The sequence below is a fragment of the Rousettus aegyptiacus genome, unplaced genomic scaffold, assembly GCF_014176215.1.
Source record: "Rousettus aegyptiacus isolate mRouAeg1 unplaced genomic scaffold, mRouAeg1.p scaffold_m13_p_3, whole genome shotgun sequence".
NCBI lineage: Eukaryota > Metazoa > Chordata > Mammalia > Chiroptera > Pteropodidae > Rousettus > Rousettus aegyptiacus.
The window spans coordinates 73,502,954-73,524,989 of NW_023416306.1; the positions used below are offsets into that span (position 1 = coordinate 73,502,954).

The 22,036-nt window shown below is 39.9% G+C and overlaps 1 protein-coding gene and 1 pseudogene across 2 annotated transcripts in view; one reads left to right on the plus strand and one right to left on the minus strand.

Annotated features, from left to right (window-relative positions):
- The first annotated feature begins 259 nt into the window (after window positions 1-259).
- The window catches only part of FAM120A (family with sequence similarity 120A), a 102,208-nt gene continuing 80,431 nt past the window's right edge, over window positions 260-22,036 (plus strand). The window contains exons 1-3 of one of the 2 annotated variants that reach the window (XM_016125370.2): window positions 260-952; window positions 18,211-18,457; window positions 21,343-21,425. In XM_016125370.2, the coding sequence (XP_015980856.1) occupies window positions 479-952; window positions 18,211-18,457; window positions 21,343-21,425 (804 nt within the window). In that variant the 5' untranslated portion in view covers window positions 260-478. The remainder of the gene's footprint in view (window positions 953-18,210; window positions 18,458-21,342; window positions 21,426-22,036) is intronic. The other variant, XM_036239070.1, reaches the window with a different exon arrangement.
- On the minus strand, window positions 11,277-11,395 carry LOC118600974 (annotated as a pseudogene).

The window sequence follows — 22,036 nt, forward strand, 5'->3', positions numbered from 1 at the left end:
GCTCCGAGGCCTGGGGATGGGGACCCAGCCGCCGCCCCGAGGCGTGCCCGGCACTCTTTTCCCGGAGCCCCGCCGAGCAGCCTCTCCTCCTGGTGCCGTCCTTTTCCGCCGGGCCAGCGGATCCGAGTGCCAGGTCTGGGGTCCGGTCCTGCAGGCCGCGGTACCGCCTCTTCCGCCAGCCGCGTACGTCAGCTCGCGCCGCCCCGCCCCACCGCTGCCACCGCCCGCCCGCCCGCCCGCCCGCGCGAGGCCGCCTCTGCCTGGCCTGGGCCTGGAGCGGCGCACGGCGCAGGTCCCTCCCCGCCATGGCCCTGGGAGGCGGCAGCACATGGCGGGCGCAGCGGCCATGAGCGCGCCCGCGGCCCGCCCCGGCCCCCCCTAGAGCCCGCCGCCGCCCGGCCGCGCCACGGCCCCGCCACCCCCGGCCCCGCCGCCCCCGGCCCCGCCGCCCCGCCGCCCCGCGCCCGCCGCCGCCGCCATGGGCGTGCAGGGCTTCCAGGACTACATCGAGAAGCACTGCCCGAGCGCCGTGGTGCCGGTGGAGCTGCAGAAGCTGGCCCGGGGCAGCCTGGTGGGCGGCGGGCGGCAGCGGCCCCCGCACACGCCGCTGCGCCTGCTGGTGGACGCCGACAACTGCCTGCACCGCCTCTACGGAGGCTTCTACACCGACTGGGTGAGCGGCGGCCAGTGGAACCACATGCTCGGCTACCTGGCAGCGCTGGCCAAGGCCTGCTTCGGCGGCAACATCGAGCTCTTCGTCTTCTTCAACGGCGCGCTCGAGAAGGCGCGGCTGCACGAGTGGGTCAAGAGGCAGGGCAACGAGCGCCAGACGGCGCAGCAGATCGTCAGCCATGTCCAGAACAAGGGCACCCCGCCGCCCAAGGTCTGGTTCCTACCGCCCGTCTGCATGGCGCACTGCATCCGCCTGGCGCTCATCCGCTTCCACGTCAAGGTGCGGCCGGCCAGAGGGCGCGCGGCGGGGGCTGGGGTCAGGGGGTCGGGGGTCGGGGTCGGGGCTGGACTAGGCTGTGATCAGGGAGGGTCAGGGTCGGGACTGGGGTCTGTTGGACTGGGATCTGGGAGACCCGGGAGGAGCGGACAGGGTCTGGGGATCCGAGAGTAGGGTCGGGACGGGGGTCAGGGGTCGGCAAAGGGTTCGGAGTCAGGGGAAAACAGGGTCAGAGTGTGCTGGGGCCAGGGTCGAGGTGGGCCAGGGTTGCTTGGACCCGGGGTCGGGGCCGCAGTCGCCGCTCTCCCTTCCCCATTCGCTGGCTGTAAGATGGACGCGCGGCCTGGAGCACGGCCGCCGGCTGCGAGTGCACCGGGCCCCAGGAGTGCCACTCCCAGGCCGTTCGAGACCCTCACAACTAGTGGGTAGGTGCAGACCAGGCTTGCAGAGTGCAGCGCACCCCACTCCGAGACCCCCGAGTGCTCCCCCACTCTTTTAGGCGGGCTGATAACTAACCTGAACTTTGACGAGGTACCTGTTTTCTTACAGCAGTGCTAGGACTGCAACAGGTTTCCGTGGGGATAGGTGGGCTACACGGCGACAGGAAGAGGTCCCCAGCCAGTGGGGGTGGGTGGAAACTGCCTGCTGCTGTCACCATGTCTCAGCTGGGCAATGACCTGGCTAAGGCCCGAGGAATTGGCCCCCTTCTAGAACTCAGGGCTGTATCCAGGTTCCCTGCAAGAATGACAGTTTTAGAGAAATTGTCTAATTTTTGTGTGTTAGATTTCAAAGAATTGTATCATTTGACACGATGGAATTTTGTCGGTTCTGTGACAGAGAATCTCTGTGAACAAAGTCTTGGTTTGTATGTGTCTGTCGTTAAAGGAGTATTTCAGAGTCAGGGAGAAGAGCATATGAATGTTTCCAGGATTTACTTCTCCCTGCCCAGTGGGGAATCCTCCACTTTGGGTTGTGCACCCAGGTAATCAGAGCTTCCTTGTGGCTGCTCTCCTGTCCCTTTGGCTGAGGGCGCCTCGCTGAACCTGGGCCATGTAGAGCTTCAGGATCAGCAGCGAGGACAGAGATAACATGCAAATCACTGACGCTTGACTTGAAGTTTGATTGCTTATTTTTTCACTATTTTTGTTTAAAATTTGGAGGGGGGCTGTGTTGGTTTTCTGGCTCTTGCCACTCTGTCATCCAATTTGTCCTTCCTTCATTTCTGATTGAAACTGCTTGAAGCCCAAAGTTTGTGAAATTAAAACTCTTCCTGACTGCCCCTACTGCCTGCTCTGAGATGGTGGTGGTTAAGCCTAAAGTGATAGCGGAAGTCCCACCCCGATCCTGTTGCTATTGGTGACAGGGTTTTAAGTCTGCGGGTCGAGGCTGCTGGCAGAGCCGTGATTGGTCTGTGAGCATGGCACAGACGCTGGCGTGCATCCCCTGGGGAAGTTCAGGTGAGAGCCAGGGGCTGCTGCTGGCATTTTGTGCCTTGGAGCCTGGGAACTCTGGCAAATAAAGCAGTGTGGATTTCCAGAGGTGATCCACCTTCAGAAGATGTCTTTAAGAGTGAATAGTTTTATCCTGTTCAGAGATGGAAGCTACAACTGGAAAGACAAGATGAGCTTTCTAGTCAAGTTACTTTCAAAGAAACACTAAATATTAGGATTAGAATCAGTGTGTACAGTCAGTATCTTTTGAAAGAAATGAATTCTTTTTCAGTTGTAAAATTTTTTTATATTTATCTTCATGCCACTGTGAATGTCTAACTTTCCTCCTTCTTATGTGCTCAGAATTTTGACCAATATAAGTGTTTGGAAACTAGATTTAAACTAGATTTAAGATAATTTCTTCTACTTAGGATTCTGGACACAAAATAACTTTGTCTATTATTATTTCGCTTTAGATAAACTTCTGAGATAGAATCATAGTATAGTGCGAATTAAACAGGTTAATGTAGTAATGGTTCTATTACCTAGTGGCCACTTCTCTGACAGCCTCACCTTTTTGGAAAATGCCTAAGAAGTTTAGCTACTAGAAATTTCTCAGTAGCCAATGGAGAGGTCAGGAAGTTTTGATTCGGTGACATAAAAAGGAAAAAAAAAAAGAGCTTTCTCTTTCCTCATTGAAGAATCAAGTTCTATTCCTCATAGATTTCCCTGTCCTTTTCAGATCTAATTCTGATAAACTTAGTTATGTCTAAACTCAGCTTGGAAAAGGGTGCAGAGGAAAGTCTGCCAGAGGCAGGAGCACCATTAATAGCAAGAAGAAATACTTAACAAAGGAGAAGATAAAAAAAATAAAAGCTATAAAAAGCAGATGTAATTCTGGGGCTACTTTAGAAAAAGGAAACAACCCTTGCCTGAGGGTGGTACAATGTTTATTCTATAAGGATGATTTTGAGTCAGAAGAATTTATGTTCAGCCTTCTCTAAGGGAGTGAAGCAGTACGTATGTTTTTAAAAGATGCCCATTAAAATGATTCAGTAAATTAAACCCATGATGACATATCATTACATACCTGTTAGAATGGCTAAAATAAACAACACCGACAAACCAAGTGCTAACAAGAACACTGAGCAGCTAGAATCATCCCATGTGGCTGGCGGGAATGTAAGAGGGTACCACCAGCTTGGAGAACAGCTCAGTGGTTTCTTACTGAGTTGAACATGTATTTACCGTATGATCCAACAGTCCTGCCTTTGGATATTTACCTAATGAAACTTCTGTTCACACAAAAACCATATATGAATGAATGTTCATAGTAGTTTTATTTATAATAGCCCAAATTTGAAACAAGGATAATACCTTTAAGAGGAGAATAGTTAAACTGTGATATATCTGAACCATGTAATTACACTGAGTAATAAAAAGGGAAGAACTGTTGATACATGCAGCAACTTGGGTGAATAAGGTTCCTTGTTGAGTGAAGGAAGTGAGGCTCAAAAGGTATGATTCTATTTATATGACATTCTGGTGAGGATACGACTATAGTGATGGGGACAGATTAGTGTTTGCCTGAGGAGGACAGAGGAGGGTATGTATATAAAGGGTAGTAGCAGGGGAGCTTTTTGGGGTGATGGAACTGTTCTGTATCCTGATAGTGGCAACATTTTAAGATCATAGAGCTTAAAAGTAAAAAAAAAATTACTAAATAAATTATATATATTAAAAGTAAAAAAAAATTACTATATTATGATTGTTACTTTTTTGGGGAGGGAAAATTAAATCAAAATTGACAAAGGAATTGACATGAACACCTCACTGTAATGTTGGGCATCTAAGTGAGGCATTTCTTTGATAAAAATCCACCATCTTTTTGGCTGTTAAGCTTCTGTAAACTGGCAGAAAGTTTTAATTTTCTGTAAGCTTTGCTTAGAGAAATCTTTTTTGGCTTAGAAGAGTATGTCTTCAATAGAATAATAATTGTAATTTTTGGATATAATAATAATTCTACTTCTTTAACTATTAGAAATTGGCCGGCATATCACCTAATTTCGTTGAAGTCACCAAACTGCTTGGCCTGAACTTGGCTTTTTTCTACTAGTTACTAGGAGCATTTCCTCTTGTGTGCCTTGAGTCATCATAACCTTTGACACTTAGTGAGATACTGATGTTTATTTTACAATCTTAGTAACATTAAATCCCTGGAGCTTTTCTAAATGTTCTTGTCACAAGACTTGTGGTGACACTGTGCAAGTTTATGATGAATTTCTTCAGATCTCATTTCAAATCAGTGCTCTTGTGTATTTACTTAGATCTTACATAAAGCAGTGCTCATGTTTTAAGTCAGTGGAAGAATGTGACGTTCGAATGCGGCCTGAGATTTTGGGATGTTGATCTCCTTCCCTCTGTTCTTCATGGGGGATGGAGACTGACTTGTAGGGTTCCAGGCCCTTGCCAGGTCCTCTCTCACAGCTCTGTCTCATTTAGCCCTCAGCATTTTATTACCCCATTTTATACGGGGGGAAAACAGGCTTGCCGATTAAGTGACACCCAGGGACAGGTAACCAGTAACCTCGTCTAGAGGGAGGTGTCCTGCCAAAGTCCAAAGTTCAGTTTCATTGTGTAAGACTGCTTTGCAGATGTGCCTACCTGCAGTTCACTTTCAGGTCAGATCTGATAACAAAATGCCTCTACTGCTTTTTCCAGTTAGAATCGCAGTGACATAGTTTCTATCCAGGAGATGATGAAAACTAGAAATATACTTTATTCTTAAAGACCTCGAATTGACCAAGGAAAAATTGACCACATTATAACTCAAACCATTCATCTATTTTAATACTTTTAAAAAATATTTCTTTTCTTCCAGTGTACCAGTTTTGTGACTGGCTTATTTCAGTTAGTTTAATGTTTTCAAGGTTCACCCATGTTGTAACATTTCTTTTGGGTATATACCTAGAAGTGTAATAGCTGGGTTATTATGGGTTATTCAAGGAATCACCATACGGTTCTCCATAACAGCTACCTGCATATACTTTACATTATACTTTACATGATATTACTATAGAGTTTTAATTTTTAAGATTAATGTGATCATACAATACTTTATTCAGCAACTTGCCCTTTTTAGTATGTAAAAAAAAAGTAATTCCATGTCTAATTCATTTTAATGCCTGCATAGTGTTCCGTAATTTATCAAACCCCTACAGATGGTACACACACATACTTGGTAGACCCAAGAATGTGCACATTTTAGAAGCCTTACAGGACTGTAGAGCTGACATTGCCAGATCTTCAGATTTTTTAAGAAAGCCAGAAATCCAGATTTTTATTTGAAATTCTCCCATTTAAAAAATACTGTTTAGGCCAAGCAAAATAGACTCCAGGCTAGATCCAGCTCTTGAACCATCAGTTTCTGATTTTAGTATGATGGCTAAATCTTTCCCCCCACAACCCCCATTTTTTTAAGTTTAAAGTTAGACTTATCAAAGCCCACTCGTCTCTTCCCATCTGCCTTGTTGAATTCTTTTTGATTATCAAAGTGCTTCCATTTCCTGGGGATACTGAAAATAAGACTTTACATAAATGTTATAGTTCTCTGGACCTTCTCCATTATACACTCTTCTTTCTCATAATCCCCAGTATTCTCTCTTTTGAGGTTAATGCTATCCACACATTCATTCAATATCTGATGATTTCTAGGGCACACTTTTACTGTCCTCAAAAACTTGAGCAGCTGGTTTTAGGTACTTAGAGTTCATTTCTGCCATATTCTGTTCAACACACATTCTCGTCCCTAATCTGTCTTCGGATTCCTCAGTTCAGGTGACTACTCTATTTTCATTTTAGCTACCCCAGAGTTTGGACCCTATAATCAGTAGAAAAAGTAATACCTCCTTTAAGACTTTAAACTCCATGTCCCCTGGGCAGCCTGGCCCTTGACCCCAGTCTTTATTTTCCCTTTTCTTTTCACCATCCTTTCTCCCAGTCTGTTCTAGTTTTAACTGGTTTGAGTCTTGTGGTCAACTACTTCAACATTATACTCACTACCACCCTAGAGCTGTCCTCGTCATTTCATCATCCCATTTGCCAGTCCCTACAGTGTGTCATGTCAGTTCTAGCCCAGCAGTCTCTGTTATCCTCTTCCTCATTTCCAGTACCCCCAATGTATGAACTCACCAAGTTTACCTAAAAGGTCTAACAAGTGCTTTGCAAAACATTGGTGATGCCAAATCATTGGATGTTTACTAGCATTTAGAAAAAATGATAAAGAATAAAATAGAACAAAAAGTTGAATATAAGACATGTACACCATTTTGTTAAACTGTGTCTTTCTGTGGGGAATAATCCGAATTGCCTCTGGATCTTACAGGGCTCCCACACCCCAGTGTCTTACCAGTGGACCTCATCCCAAATGGGTTACTCTCTTGCCAATGACTTAAACAAAACCATGAATCCAAACTCCTTGTTCAGGCTTTTAGACACCTTACCCTGCCTAGTAATCTGAACCCATTCTACCCTCCATGTTTCACAATCTCTTTATGTTTTAAATGCTCCCAGCCACACTCCTCACAGGTTCTCCAAGAAATGTCCAACTTTCCAACTTCTGCTTATGTTGCTCCCTTCCCTACTAACTGTAAGCTACTCGAGGCCAGGAACTAATTTTATTCCATTTGTATCTCTTATATGTTTATTTACTATAAGCACTCAACTTTTTAATAATATTTTACTTTGTTATATTTAAATAGCCAGATAAATTTCTTTCAACCCCTAAGTCAGTGGCCATTTAGTTTCTTATCTTAAATTTTTTATACTCTCTTTTCTGACTGGTCCCAGGGATGATTCATTCTCTCTTTAGCAAACATTGAAGGTCTTTTATTGGCCAGGCATGAGGAGTGACTATAACAGGAAAGAACAGACTCTTTCAAGGAGCTTATTCTAGAAGGGGAGAGGGACTCATTTACGTCATTTTCTCATGTCAACATATGAAACTTTTATGCCACAGGACAGTTTAATCATCGAAGAACAGTAAGTGGTTCTCACTGGGTACTAGTTGCAGCAATGTCTAAATACATTTTTAGCGTTCACAGCTAAGTGCGTACTGACTGCAGGCATGTGGTGGGCAGAGGCCCGGGATGCTGTTGAACTTTCTACAGTATATCAGACAGCCCCACAGCAAAGAAGTGTCTTTCCCTGGGTACCAGTAGTGCCGAAGCTAGGAAATCACTTTGTGAATAAATCAAAGAATCCTAAGCATTGGGCCTTTAGTAGAGCCATATAAATGTTTGCAATAGAAATTTGTAAGTATACCAGGAAGAGAAGTAATAAAAAAATAAAACTTAGTTTTCTAAATTAAAATACACACATGTACATATCTCATTTCTAACATGTTTCTAGACCCATACTGCTCTTCGTTTTGTTTTGTACAGTGGGACTTTATATAATGGAAGGAAACTAATTAGCACATACTACACATTCCAGCCTTAGTTAGCAATTAACCATAGGAATAAATGCCAACTACCATATAGTAGGAAGAGGAGGTACTTTATTTAAAATTTTTTTAATTAAGATATAATTGATGTATAACATATTACTTTCAGGTATACAACAAAACGATTCAATATTTCTGTATATAGTGAAATGATTACCACAATAAGTTAACATCTATCACTTCACATAGTTGCAAAGTTTTCTTATGTTGAGAACTTTTAAGATCTCTCTTAATAACTTTGAAATACATAGTACGCTATTGTTAACAGTCACCATGCTGTACAGTACATCCAGATTTATTTATTTTATAACTGGAAATTTGTACCTTTTGAACACTTTCACTCATTTTGCCCACTCCCCACCCTGAAAAGGAGATAACTTTAAATTTGAAAAATTAGATTTGTTTTCCAATAGATTTATAGACAATTTTCTAAATAGAACAGTTAGATATAAATGAATCATTTCAGATAAATATTCTTAAATTCTCCATATGTCTCTAAATAGCTGGCATCATATTTTATTTTTAATTATGTTTATGTTTTCTGTAGAAAGTAAGCCCTGTGTTGACCTTGCCTGTTACCTAGCTTTGAATATGTTACCTGGTGTGTAGGAGGTCTTTAAAATATATGTGATAAATGGATACATAAATCACTTCCAGGCTCACCAGCTACTTAGTCCCCTTGCACAAGGCAGCATTATGGCAGAAAGATGGTAGAAAGTTCAAGTGTTCAAACACATTCAAGCCAGTTACACACATAAGTAGTTCAACCTGGCCACCTGGCATAGAGGCTTTATCTTTGAATAAACCCTTTATGCTTCTTAACTTAGGAGCTGTGTTGAAGGCATAAAAGGGGTAACTGCTTAGAGAAGCTGGCTGAATTTAGCCATCTCTTCTCCCTTGTTGTACCTGGTTCTATCAAACAGTGTTTCTAGGCGTCTTAGGGCCAATATAGAGTTTAACTTGCCACACTGAGGAATCTGCAAAGGAGATGGTAAATCTGCAGTAGTTCAGGATCTGTGATCTAGAAATCCTTTTGTGCTCCAGTCACTTGGCATTTCCCACTGTCTTTGGAATAAATTGACTTCTTTGGAAAGACCAAACCTGCTGCTGTTGGTTATTTTGCCAGTTAGTGTAGGAAAGTGTATGGAGGGTGTGTTGCTGGAGTGTTGACTTTTTGTAGGTCTGCAGTTCATCTGAGGAGCAGGAATGTGGCCAGTCCGGATTGGAGGGGCCTCATTGCACTTTTTAGATGAGCACAGGCACCGTGGTTTTTCAATCTCCAGCACCTATGTGAGCCAGAAAATAATTTCACTAAAGAGTTTGCAAGTGTCACAATCTTGAAATAAATTGTATCAATCTGAAATTTATGTTTCTAAATTCTGAAACTTAAATTTTAATGTATTTTAGAATTAGATTTTTAACAAGAATGATATTGGGATGGCTCCATAGTGTAGTGGTTAACACATGAGCTTAACACACAGAAGGTCCTGGGTTCGCTCCCCAGGTGGAGCAACGAACCATACCCTGGGTGCACCAAGCCCCTCAGGTACACCTAGCCCCAGGTGTGCCATGTCCTTGGTGCACACCACGAGTGTGAGGGAGGAGACGCCCTACCTTCAGAGATCCAGTTCTTAAGGGGAAACGGCAACATCCATAGGTCAGGGGTGGGTGTGTGTGTGTGTGGGGGGGGTGTGGAATTAAAGAGGGGGAAAGAAAAAGAATGATATTGCCAGGAGTTAGCTGAGTTATTAGGAAATTAGTATAGTAGGCTAAGTAGACACTGAATACAAAAATGTTGGTGTTTCCTTCTACTACTTTAATCATTTTATGTGTTTTTTACTTTTAAAGTTTATAAAATTTAGTTTTCATTTCTTTTATGACATCTACTATCTTATTTATTTTTTAGCAGAGAGGATAAAAACAATTTTATTATTGAGTAAGTATTGAACCAGACTACAATCACATTACAGGCAATCTGCTAAAGACCTTGCAAAGAAAACAATCTCACCCTTTTATATAGCTTGGGAGATACAATCCATTACATGCATAAAAATGTTATTATCCAAAGGGAAAATAAAACTTCTGTCTTTGACAAATAGGATGTTATATCAGGGAGACAAGTGCCTAGGATTCCTGAGAAGATGGGGAAACTGAGTGCCATGCTTTTAATTATTATACATTTTTATTTTTTTAATTGTGGTAAACTATACATAACAAAAATTTTTACCATTTTAACCATTGTTAGGTATAGTTAAGTGGAAATGAAGTAAATGCACAGTGTTGTGCAACCATTACCACCATCCATCTCCAAAACTTGCTCATCTTACCAAACTGAAACTCTGTGCTCATTAAAAACTACCTCTCCATTCCTCCTCCCCTAGACCCTGGCACCCATCATTCTACCTTCTGTTTCTAGGAATTTGACAACTCTAGGTCCTTCATATAAGTGGAATCACACAATATTTGTCTTTTGTGAATGACTTATTTCACTTAGTAGAATGTCTTCAAGGTGCATCCATTGGTAGCATGTGTCAGATTTTCCTTCCTTTTCAAGGCTAGATAACATTCTGTTGAATGCATACACTACATTTTTTTTAATCCATTCATCTGTCAATGTATTCTTGTGTTACTTCCACCTTTTGGCTATTGTGAATAATATTCCTTTGAAAATGGTGTTGCAAATATCTGTTTAAGTTCCTTCTTTCATTTCTTTTGTGTATATATCCAGAAATGGAATTGCTGGGTTGTATAATTCTGTTTAATTTTTTGAGGAAGCACCATACTATTTTCCATGGCAGCTGCACCATTTTACAGCAATGTGTGAGGGTCCCACTTCTCCACATCCTCAGTACTTGCTTATTTTTGTAGTTGTTGTTTTATAGCAGCTATCCTAATAGGTGTGAAATCGTATCACATTATGGGTTTGATTTACATTTCTTTTATGATTAATGAAGCTGAGGATCTTTTCTTGTATCATTCCTTTATTTTAAAAGAAGTTATTTTTCCTTGCTTTTAAGAGCACTGCAGCCACTTCTTATAACTTAGCTATGATTTCAGATTTCCTGAGGGGAAGAGATTTTCTTTTATAGACATAGCTAATATAGGTCATAACATTTAAATTGCGCTTTTAAAAGTAAGCAACCACAATAAACATTGTCTACCAAGTTAGTAATGACTTTTATGATTTCATGCTTTTGCTGGACTCGACTAGGGAGTAAATAGCCTTAAGTTGTACCCACTTAATATCCAGTGAGTACAGTTTAGCTGGATAAAGGTAAAAGCCTGATTTTTTTTTCTTAAAAACCAAAGAATTTAGGTCAACTCATATCCTCTTGTGTTCAGGTCGACATATCTTTTATTTTTTATTTTATTTTATTATTATTATTATTTTTAATGCCTACAGCACCTAGTATTCCTAGGTGGTCTCCCATCTAAGTACTAACCAGGCCCAACACTGCTTAGCTTCTGAGATCTGACCAGGTCAGGCACATGCAGGGTGGCATGGCTGTAGGCTTGACTTATATCTTTTAAATCTGGTAGCTGGCTGATGTATCATATTATTCCCTTAGCTGGTATAAAATTATCCTAAAGAAAAACCACATGTAGTATTTTTTTTTCTTTGTGTCAGAAAATCTATTTATGACAACGGATAGTGTTTCAGGTCCTGCATGAAGAGTATGAAGCAGATCCTTTTTCACATAGCTTACTTAAAAATAAATAGTAGCTGACATTTATCGAGCGCTTTGTATTTATGAATGATTCTGAGCTGTTAAATGTAGTAACTTATTTAATCATCACAGCTACCCTATGAGGCAGGGGAATACTATTATTTTTGCAGATGAAGAAATGGAAGTACAGAAAGTATTAAAATAGGCAGTGGAGTTCACCAACCTGGTGCCAGAGACAAAAACCTCTTGTACAAGTGCCTCTTCACTGGAAATTAGGAGTAAGTAACCATGTTACCTTTTTATTTTTATGGGACTGTCCCCATAGCTGCTTAATAAATAATTATTACACTTACAAAGTAAGCTTGGGGATTTTTAAGTCATTATTCTTATAAAAATAAAAGTTTTGATGTATCTGCCTTTTTAATGATGAAACTTAAAACTATTAAGATAAAAAGATTTACCTAAGATTCTGTGGCAAATATATAGCAGCATAAATAAAATTATCTCCAGCAATGCAAAATACTTCATTGAGACCCAAAATGGGGCATTTTGCCAGCAGCTACTTAAGCTCTTCATTGCTGACTGCTTCCACCATATTTCTTGTGGATGGATGGGTGGAGATGGGAGGCAAGGTGTTCGGTGGTTCCTGGTCTGATCGTAATTCCTGCAGCATGTGGCAAGAGCAGTGCTCCATGCTCTGCACGCAGGAGCTATAGAATTTCACCTCCTTGATCTGAAGCTGCATTTCGATACCGTGTGATGGCAGCCACAGCAAAAATAAATCATGTTCTTGTGCCTTTAAAGTGGTGAATGGTCTCTGGTTACTAGCCTGAGGTTTTCTGTAAGGAGGCCACACATAATTCTGAATCTGGCTCCCTCTGTGGGTGGGAGACTTTACCCACTTCTGTTAACACCTGTAAGTAGGTAAGTCTTGGGGTTTAATTTTTTTAGCTTGCTTTATATTTTTTGAGAGTTCAAATTGATATAATATTTCCAACATTGTATTTAATAGTTTTACTTACTTCTAAAATTAGGTTTAAAAATTAGACAAACCAATTTCACTGTGTTGTGCCCAGTTCAAGCTAAGAGCTGGAAGGCCAGGGAATTGGAGAAACAGAACATAGATCATAGATTAGACATGAGATGGGAAATGGGAGTGAAAGTCATTCAGACCAGAAGAAAAGACACACTTGAAGGAAAAAGAACAGCTGATGCCCTGTCAGACTTTGCTTACTGAAATTGAACCTCTACTTTCAATTTTTATTTTTGATTAAATAATTGCCTCTCAAGTTCTATTTTGATGCAATCCAGACATTTTTCCTATCTCCACCCAAACTGTGCATCAAGTCTTTTCACCCTAACCAGTCTTTTGCATCCAACTCTTTATCAAGCTCTCTGACTCTTGGTGATTAGACTTTATTCATTCATTCATTCATTCATTCACAGGTGTGTGGTTGACCTAGTCCTATCTGTGGGAGGCCTTCCTTTTTCAGTTGGATTGTCCAGGGAGAATTGCATTTTTTATAAAAGGCTATTGGAGACATTGCTTATTCATCTAGTGGCCAAAGCTGTCTTTCAGGCGGTGTCTAATAAACTACAGACTTTTTTCTTTTTGAAGTAAAGTTCTTTGGAATAATTTTAGGTTTATAGAAAAGTTTGCAAAGATGGTTTGGACAGTTCTCAAATATTCTTCACTCAGCTTCTATGGATGTTAGCATCCCAGGAGCAGGTATAATTATCAAAATTGAGAAATTAGTGTTGGTGCAGTACCATTAACTACATTATGTAATTCATTCAGATTTCATCCATTTTCCACCCATATCCTTTTTGGCTCCAGGACCCAATCCCAGGTGCCCCGTTGCCTAAAGGTGTCTAGTCTTATAGGTCTCTCTTGTTATGGAACAGCTCAGTCTCTGCTTCTCTCCGATGACTTCAACACTTTGGAGAATTTGACACTTTAGAGGTATTTTGTAGGCTGGCCTCCAATCAAGCTGTTCTGTGTTTTCTTATGATTTGGGGAGAATGCTCCAGAGGTCTTATCACATTGTACTGTGGGGTGCATGATGTCAACAAGACTTGGTTGACTATGACCCCAGTGACTTAGTGAAGGTGGTATCTTGCCAGGCACTATTCTATGATGTGATTGTTGTCTCCTTTCCTAGTTTGGTTCTTGGAAGCCATCATTCATTTCAACCCACATTCGGGGGAAGGGGGGGAGGTTTTACATTGTTATTTGAATTCTTTAGGGAAGATTTATGTCTTCTTCTCCCTTTATTTCATCATTTATTTATATCAGTATAGGCTCAGTATAGGCTATTCATTTTGTATTTTGGTTTATAACTCAATACATGTAATTTATTTTGTTGCACAAATTGTTCCACCTTTGGCCATTGGATGTCTTTTAGGTGGGCTCCTATGTCCCTTTGACACACCCAGCACTGCCTTCCTTTCTGGCACCACAAGGTAAATGCTCTGGGCTCACCTTGAATTTCCCTGTCCCGGCATCACCTATTTTCCTCAAGGGCCTTGGTCCCTTTTAGTAGAGAAAGGTATTTAGAAACCAGATGTAGTTTTGGGTGTTCTCACTTCTGGGGTGTTGCTGCTTCTAGGCCCTTGGCGGACAGCTGGGAGACGTACATGTGTAAACTAACCAATGCATACACACTTACTTACCTCTGATGATTTTTGTGCCTGCCTGTCTGTGTTGTCACCGACATGCCATTTCTCATGGACTTCTCCATGGCTCACGCAGCACCACAAGGTCATGCTGGACTCTTCCTTTTTCACATTTCTAACCCCATTCTCTGACAGGGAGACACCAGCTCATCCACCATTCATTTATTCCAGTCTTACACACATGAGTGGTCTCAGCATTGCTCACCTGCCCCCCCTGGGAGAAAGATGACCAGGGAGAGTTCAGTGTGTGTGCACTGGCTCTGTTCTCAGGCTTCCACTTAAAACATTGTTTTCCAAAGTCACCTCAGGGAGCTCCTTCAACCTGCTTAATGGGGTTATTTCAGACGGTTGATATATTTATCAGTCTGCACTCTGTCCTGGCACCCCTGACATCCTGGTGGATTTTTAAGAAATGTGTGTACATTAATGTTCATTCCCTGAGGTGTACAAATGTCTGAGTTTGGACAAAGACAGTCATGGTGTGTTCACTACCTAGACTGTCAGCTCTTAACTCTTTCGTTCAGGTTTTTTGTGGTTTTCTTTTTTTCTCCGGAGTACTGCTGCACCCCACTTCCATTGTTCGTTTGCCTGTTGGGAAGGATTGTATCTCTGTTACTTGTGGTTTTTAATGCCATGTTGCCTTTTCTCATATAAAAACATGAATAATGGATTCTAACGTTAGGGGAGAATATTAGAATTACAATTTTACATTCTTAGCTGGGCAAGTTAGGCATCAAGCCAGAAACATAACCTAGACATTTTGCTTCTCCCCATCACTGTCACTCCGTTGCCTGAGATAGGAAGGATAAGCAAGACCAGGGCATAGAGTGCCTTACGTTGCTTTAATTTAGGTTTGAAGTCTTGTGCTTATGGATGTGATTCCTTTATTTTTTGTTTTAGGTAGGTAATTCTAGCAGGCAACTATTTAATGTTGGGTGAGCTTTTGGGGAGGATTTAGGGTATTGTTAATCATTGGCAAATTAATATTGTAGTGAATATTAATAATTCATTCACTTGTTAATGCCAATCTGAATGAACAAGGAATTATGTTTGAGGATATGGAAGGAGGCGATTATGGAGTGCTGCATATTCCATTCTGCAGAGGAAAACGAAAACTCTCTAGAAGTGTCAACTGGATATTGGCTTCTACTGGACAGAGCATATCTTATTCATCTTTATAGGTAGTTTAAAGATTCTTTGGGGGCTCTTGAAATAGGACCCCTAGTGTTTTTCATTTTTTCTTTGCTTACCGTGTGCCAAGAACCAAGCTAAACCCTTGATACACAGAGAAGTGAGCTTCACACCTTGGCATCTGGCAAGAAAGGAGAGTGTGAAAGGCAGGACATTAATCCCCAATGTGGTGGCACAGTGTTGGCCAATGTAGGCATGGTATATACTAGTGCTGCTTCAATTTTTCATTCAGTTCTTTTCTTTTAAAAAAGTCTTTTATAAGCATAATTGCACCAACCTGATGCAACTATGGTATTTTTTGCCTTTTCCCTTCCGGTCTTGTTCCACAGACAGTTTTACATGGCTATATGTGCAGGATATTGTATTCTGAAATGGCTTTATTTAGTATTTTGTTGTAAGCTTTTCTCAAGTTTATCCACAACAGCATGTAGCTGCTGTATTTTCCCTGCTCCTTAATGTTAGCTCATTTGTTCCCCACAGGAGCCTAGCCTGAAACCTTTTTATGTTCCCAAAGTTTTTTATTGGCTGTGTTGGTTTCTTAGGCTCTGCTTCCTGGAATTAGATTACTGGGTCAGAGAGCATGACCGTTTTACACTCTAGAAATATATTGCCTATTATTTTACAACACAATAGCCTTCCTTGAAACCCTGCCAGGTCAGACCAATCCCTGCCTACTCTGCCTCCTTCACCTACAGCTTTCCTCTGGGTCAGCAGGGTGGGGCTGCGCACATACCACACTCACCTCTGGGCCTCGCACCTGGCTCTGCTTCATGGAATTGCTTTCTGAGTGATCCCAGTAGGGCTGGCCCCTTCTCTTGTGTCCAGGTGGTTGTGAGGATAATGTGGTAATAATTCCATGAGGCACACTGCTCAGTGGGTGTTCGGGGAAGACGAGCCATGTCATCTCTGGACTGCTCTTCTCCTGGGGGTGGGCAGGACCAGGCTCTGAACTGCTCCCAGCCTCAGTTTCCTGGAAGAATGGGTTAGTAAACTGTCTTGTAAAATGTAAATATTGAGTATACAATACTCATCTCCTATCTTTAATTCTACCTCATCTCTTCCACAGGATGTCTGGTGTGTGGAGCAAGTGGCCATGCTGTCTTTTCTAGAACTACTTGGAGGGTTGGGAGTGAGAGGGTGTTAGCTCACACTCTTTCATTTCAGGGCCTCATAGGAGACTGCAGAATTACTATTAAAGATGTTGGTAAAACAGCCAGGAATTGCTAGTGATTTGAAAATGTTTTAAGACAGTGCTGTAAATATAAAGTTCTACATAGTTATTTGAGATGGAGAGCTTGGACTTGGAGGTTATCCTTTCTAGACTGTGAGAAGATGGAACCAGCCTATTTTTAACTGTACTTTTGTATTTTAGTGAATGTACAATTTTTTTTTGATTAAGGGATAAAACAACATTTTTCTATTCTAAGAAATAGAACATTAGTTCACTAATTGCATGTTGTTTTATTTTTTCTTGCAAACTAAAATATTTTTGTCAAATATTTATCTAGAAGATGCAGAAAATTAATTTTTTTATAAAATATGCATCTTCAGGGTCTGTTTTGCCACTAAATAAGATTTTATTATAACTAACTTTCCACCAAAATTTAGTGACCACTTCCATTTTGAGAGTCAGTGAGAAATGAGAGTAACTCCACAGTGATATCTAGTGACCACTGAACAGTTGAACTTAAGTTTTAATGTAATTTAATTTTAATTCAGTATAACCACACATTGGACATGTAGTTCTAGAAATTTGCATTTAAGTGCACTTAATTTTCACCTTTAGGATTCTGTGGAGGGTTAATTTTCCACAACTAGCTGAATCACCTGATTTAGTTTAAAATTATGTTTTCTAAAATACCTTATTCATTGTAGAAACAAAAAAATCCCTGCAGATTTTAGTTGGATGAATGAATTTGATAAACATCAGGAGAGGAATTGATTTTCTTTGACTTAATTATTTTTGGAAAATATTTTCAATGCCTTGTGGTATGTGTTTAGGAACAGAGAGAGGGTTCCAGGGGCCTTTTACTTTTCCTTAGGCATTATTTCTTAGTATGTCATGGACACTGCAGGTAGGTGGGGTGACATTTCGCAGTGAAAGAGCCAGTAGAAGTAAAGAGTTTTTGGCTATAGTTTTCATCACTAAAAAGGCAGTAAATTTAGACTTACTCTCCGTGGTGGTACTGAACCTGGTGCTGTACCACCAGATCTGGTCCTTTGCATAGAATAAGCATGTGATAGTTCTGTGAGGGTAAATGTGTTCAGCCTTATTATTATTCTCAAATACTGAATGCTTCAGGGTATATAGTAAGTAGAGGATGGATACACTTGGCTTTTGGTTTTTTAAAAATCCTTCTGATTATTTCACCTATCTGACATAATAGATCTACTTTGTAGACCTTATTTTTGTTTCACTGAGGGTGAGTGGCTTTTCTCTTTCTCCTTCACATTTTCCTGTTCTGTCTCTTTCTGCTCCCTCTTATCCTTCAAAATACACTTTTTTGTTGTTTTGTGTTCTTTTTTGGGGGGAGGGCATTGTATATTTTTAAGCAAGGTGATCTTTGAACTTGATAAGAAATCAGAAATTCATTTGCCATCTGGATAAGATCATATGTTACTGACCAGGGACGGTTTCCAATTGGAGCAATGTGCTGCACATTTTATTATGGCACTTTTGAGTGGCTCGGGTATTTTCCATATCTGAAGTTTGCAGATTCTGTACAGACAGATCTGTACATTGATCTGCCATGGTACCTAGCCTCTGACCAAGTGTCCTTTTCACTTGCACAGGTTGCACAGAGCATCGAGGACCATCATCAAGAAGTGATCGGTTTCTGCAGAGAAAACGGCTTCCACGGCTTGGTTGCGTACGACTCTGATTACGCACTGTGTAACATCCCCTACTATTTCAGTGCCCATGCCCTAAAACTGAGCCGGAATGGGAAAAGTCTCACCACAAGCCAATACCTGATGCACGAGGTGGCCAAGCAGCTGGACCTGAACCCAAACCGCTTCCCTATCTTTGCTGCTCTATTAGGTAGGTGGGTGTTGTGAATACTGCCTCATGTATAAAAAAGTTCTATACCAGGAACATACTGATATTTTAAGTTTCAGGCCTAGACTATTTTGAATTATATCTGAAATTGAAAAGAACCAGGGAAAGGGCTACTCAGAAGCATTCTTACTCAGTATTATATTTGGTGTTGCTGGTAACGTGCTTCTTGTGTTCTGACATGTTTATGTATTGTGCTGTCCGGGCTGAAAAACTAATTTTATGAATTAATTCACTTAGCGTTTGGGGAAGATAACATTTTTTTAAAATCACAAATGTTAACACAGTCCCACTATGAAAATTAGACTTTTAAATCTTTAGCATAAATTATGTTTGTTATAGAAGAAAATATGCTGTGAAGTTAACACTGTCATATTTTTCCCCTCATTTTGGGACACTACTTTGAAAGAAAAACAAAAATAAACTATCTTACCTTGTTTCCAGTGCTTATGCTTTAAGTAAATATAAAAACGTCTTTAAAAATTTTCTCAGAGGAATTCCTTATGCTGAATACCTAGAGAAGATGAAATCTTGTTTTAACTAAGGTTTTATATATATATATTTTGCTTAAAAATGACTTTACAATAGTTAATGCATTCATCCATCACTTTATGTCTACATTTTATACTTTTCTTTCTTTTGTTTTCTGTTAGTACCCCTGTCTTATGCTTGCAGTGTGTATGTCTCTAACTACTTTAATGTCTAGCTCTAGTTTGCTGAGAGTTTGTAAGAATTGTGTCCACAACACAAGTGAACATGTTCTAAGGGAGGCCTTCCCATGATTAAAATCTGTGAACTGCAGTGATGAGATGGAGGGCTGCTGGGGACACGGGCTCTTTTTAAAAGATATGTAGTCTCCAGATAAGTCAGATCACATTGTACCCTCTTAGTTTGTATTCCATGGAGGGTAGCAGCCCAATCTGGTTGTGTTAAGAGGGAAATTATATTATACATTATTTTTAGAAATTCCTCGTTATCAGATTTTTAGACAGTCCAAAAAAGTTGTACACAATTAGAAATTATTGTGACAAAGCCACAGTTTTTCATATCTTATTTGGTGATAGCATTTCAAATTGTATAACAGTCAATCAACAAAATTCTGATTTCATAAATGATCTTTGTTTATTTGGATCTAATCTCAAATATGTGTCTTTAAGTTAGTACTTGGCTGTTTTCTGTCTGTCTTCTTAGACAACTCTTATAACTTGGGATTTGGAGGATTAAAATTAGTTTTCTAAATATACGTTAATATTTTCAAATATTGAAATATAAAAGTGTATTTCCACTGATGTTAAAAGTGATTATGTGGATGGTTACATAAAAAGTTTCATATTTATTTAAGTGTTATACAAAATGACTTGGGTATATTAATTGACTTTTAATGAACTGGAAATTGTATGCTTTTAAACTATGAATGCCTTAGCTAATTTGAGATGTGGAAGGATATTTTTTTAAGAAACATTGAACACATTTTTGGGGAGATAATGCCAACTTATAACTCTTACAGCTAAATTACTTTATGAAATTTTAAAATAAATGAAAAGCAATTGGTAGTGACATTTTGGATAATTTAGTAATTTAGGGCTTGGAATTTCTTCAAAAAATTTAGGCAGGGTATATATAGGTAAACTCTTAATTAGGTGAGCATTTTTATTTTAGATTTTGTTTAAAAGTTTTAGTGTCCTCAAATAAGAAAGGTTATTTTCCTTTCTGTAATAGAAATTTTAGCTATATATGTTGTTTTGTTTTGGAAAAGTTGGGTGGAATATTCATTTAAAGTGTATTTGACCTACATTTTAATAGACTATTACTGATGTTGGAATTGGCTTAATATTTTTTCATAAAGAAACTTAAAAAGAATCTCGGACACTTCATATTTCATAGTAAGGATCTGCAAGGCATGAACAGAGGAAAGCAGTGCAGAGCTCGGTGACTAGACAGCTAGGATGTAGCTCTGCTCTTCTGGACGTCATGGCAATTCAGTTCTTCTGTATCATGTGTTTGTGTGTTTAGAATATTATTAGGGATGTCGCAAATGGTCTCACCTTACTTTGCTTTCCATTAATGGCCAATTAATGAATTGACTGTCTTTGTATGGTTGTGATTAAATTATGATATAAAAATTACAGAATTACTTAGAAAATTACCACTTTTAAATTGCATCGTGATAAATAACATGCTGAAGATTTTAGTATATCAAGCAGCAAACACTGTGAAAGGAAAGTGTTTCCCCAAAAATGTAGCTTCTCAACTGAATATCGTCTCATTTGTTATACAGCCTGGTGATAGGGGGCACAGCTGAATGGCACTGCTTGCTTGTGTTGTGGTCTATTCTTTGTCACAGACCACAGAGTGGTGGTAGAAATTATGAGAGGAGAGTGTTGATCCATGTCACAAGCAACAGTCATTGTCACATAACCTTACATAGAGAGATTTTATAACTGCAGATTCCACCTTTGCTGTTAAACTAGTTCACAGAGTACAGTCATCCAGTGAACCAATAAGAACTTGTATCCAGTTGGCATTATCAAGCTGAGCTTAGTCTTGCACTGAGAAGTTGTTTAGGTTGTTACGCAGTATACTCAGTGTGAATGCTGTTGGAAGTGTACTGTGAATTCAAGTTGTGGTTGAGGCAGCTGCAAGAAATCTGCCTGCTGCATGCTGCTTCATATTAGAAGATGAAGAAATACTGTTTTTGTGTGGAAGTTTTATGTGGTTCATCAAATGAGGTGGTCCTAAAAAGTGATATTGCAAAATCTAAAAGAAACAAATGTAATCTATAGATTATAACATGCCGTTATAACATGATGTTAAGTTTCTCCGTGTTACTCGTGGTGATGGCTTTTACAGTATGAGTGTTTGCATTCCAGGAAATCACATTCTCCCAGATGAAGACCTGGCTTCCTTTCATTGGAGTTTACTTGGTCCAGAACACCCACTAGCCTCACTTAAGGTACAAATTCATTTTATTTCTAAAATTGTAGTCATTACCTATTGATTTTGCTACTACTTTAATGAATGTAAATAATGTTCCTGTATTGTAGAAGGAACTGTGTCACAAAGTTAGCAATGTCTTGCTTTTCCCTAATTTCAGGATCTATACTGCCTTAAAAAGCAACTTGCCTTATCTTGTTTCCCCCACCTATATTTTACGAAAATTACAAATGTCCTTAAAAATTCCCTTAGAGAAATTTTTCATGCTGGTTACCCAGATAGATGGAAATTTTCACAGTTAAAGTTTTTATATATTAGTCTTCTTATGTATAAATATTAATCTTTTCAACAGGTAATATAGTCATCTATTACTTAGATCAATGTTCTAGCATAATTTGATAAATTTTATAACTGTCTTATGAATTTTCTAAAATTATAAAAGTCTAAGGCTTTAATGCTTTTCGAATGATGGAGTTCATTAGAGTAATGGTCCACTCGTACTGTTTTATTAACACTTAATGTTTATTTTCTTATCTCTCTCCTCTTTCTGTTTGTGAAAATAATGAACATCTGAGAAGACACACTTCAATCGATTTTCTAAAGTGGAAAGGTTTATGCTTTGATGTGAGC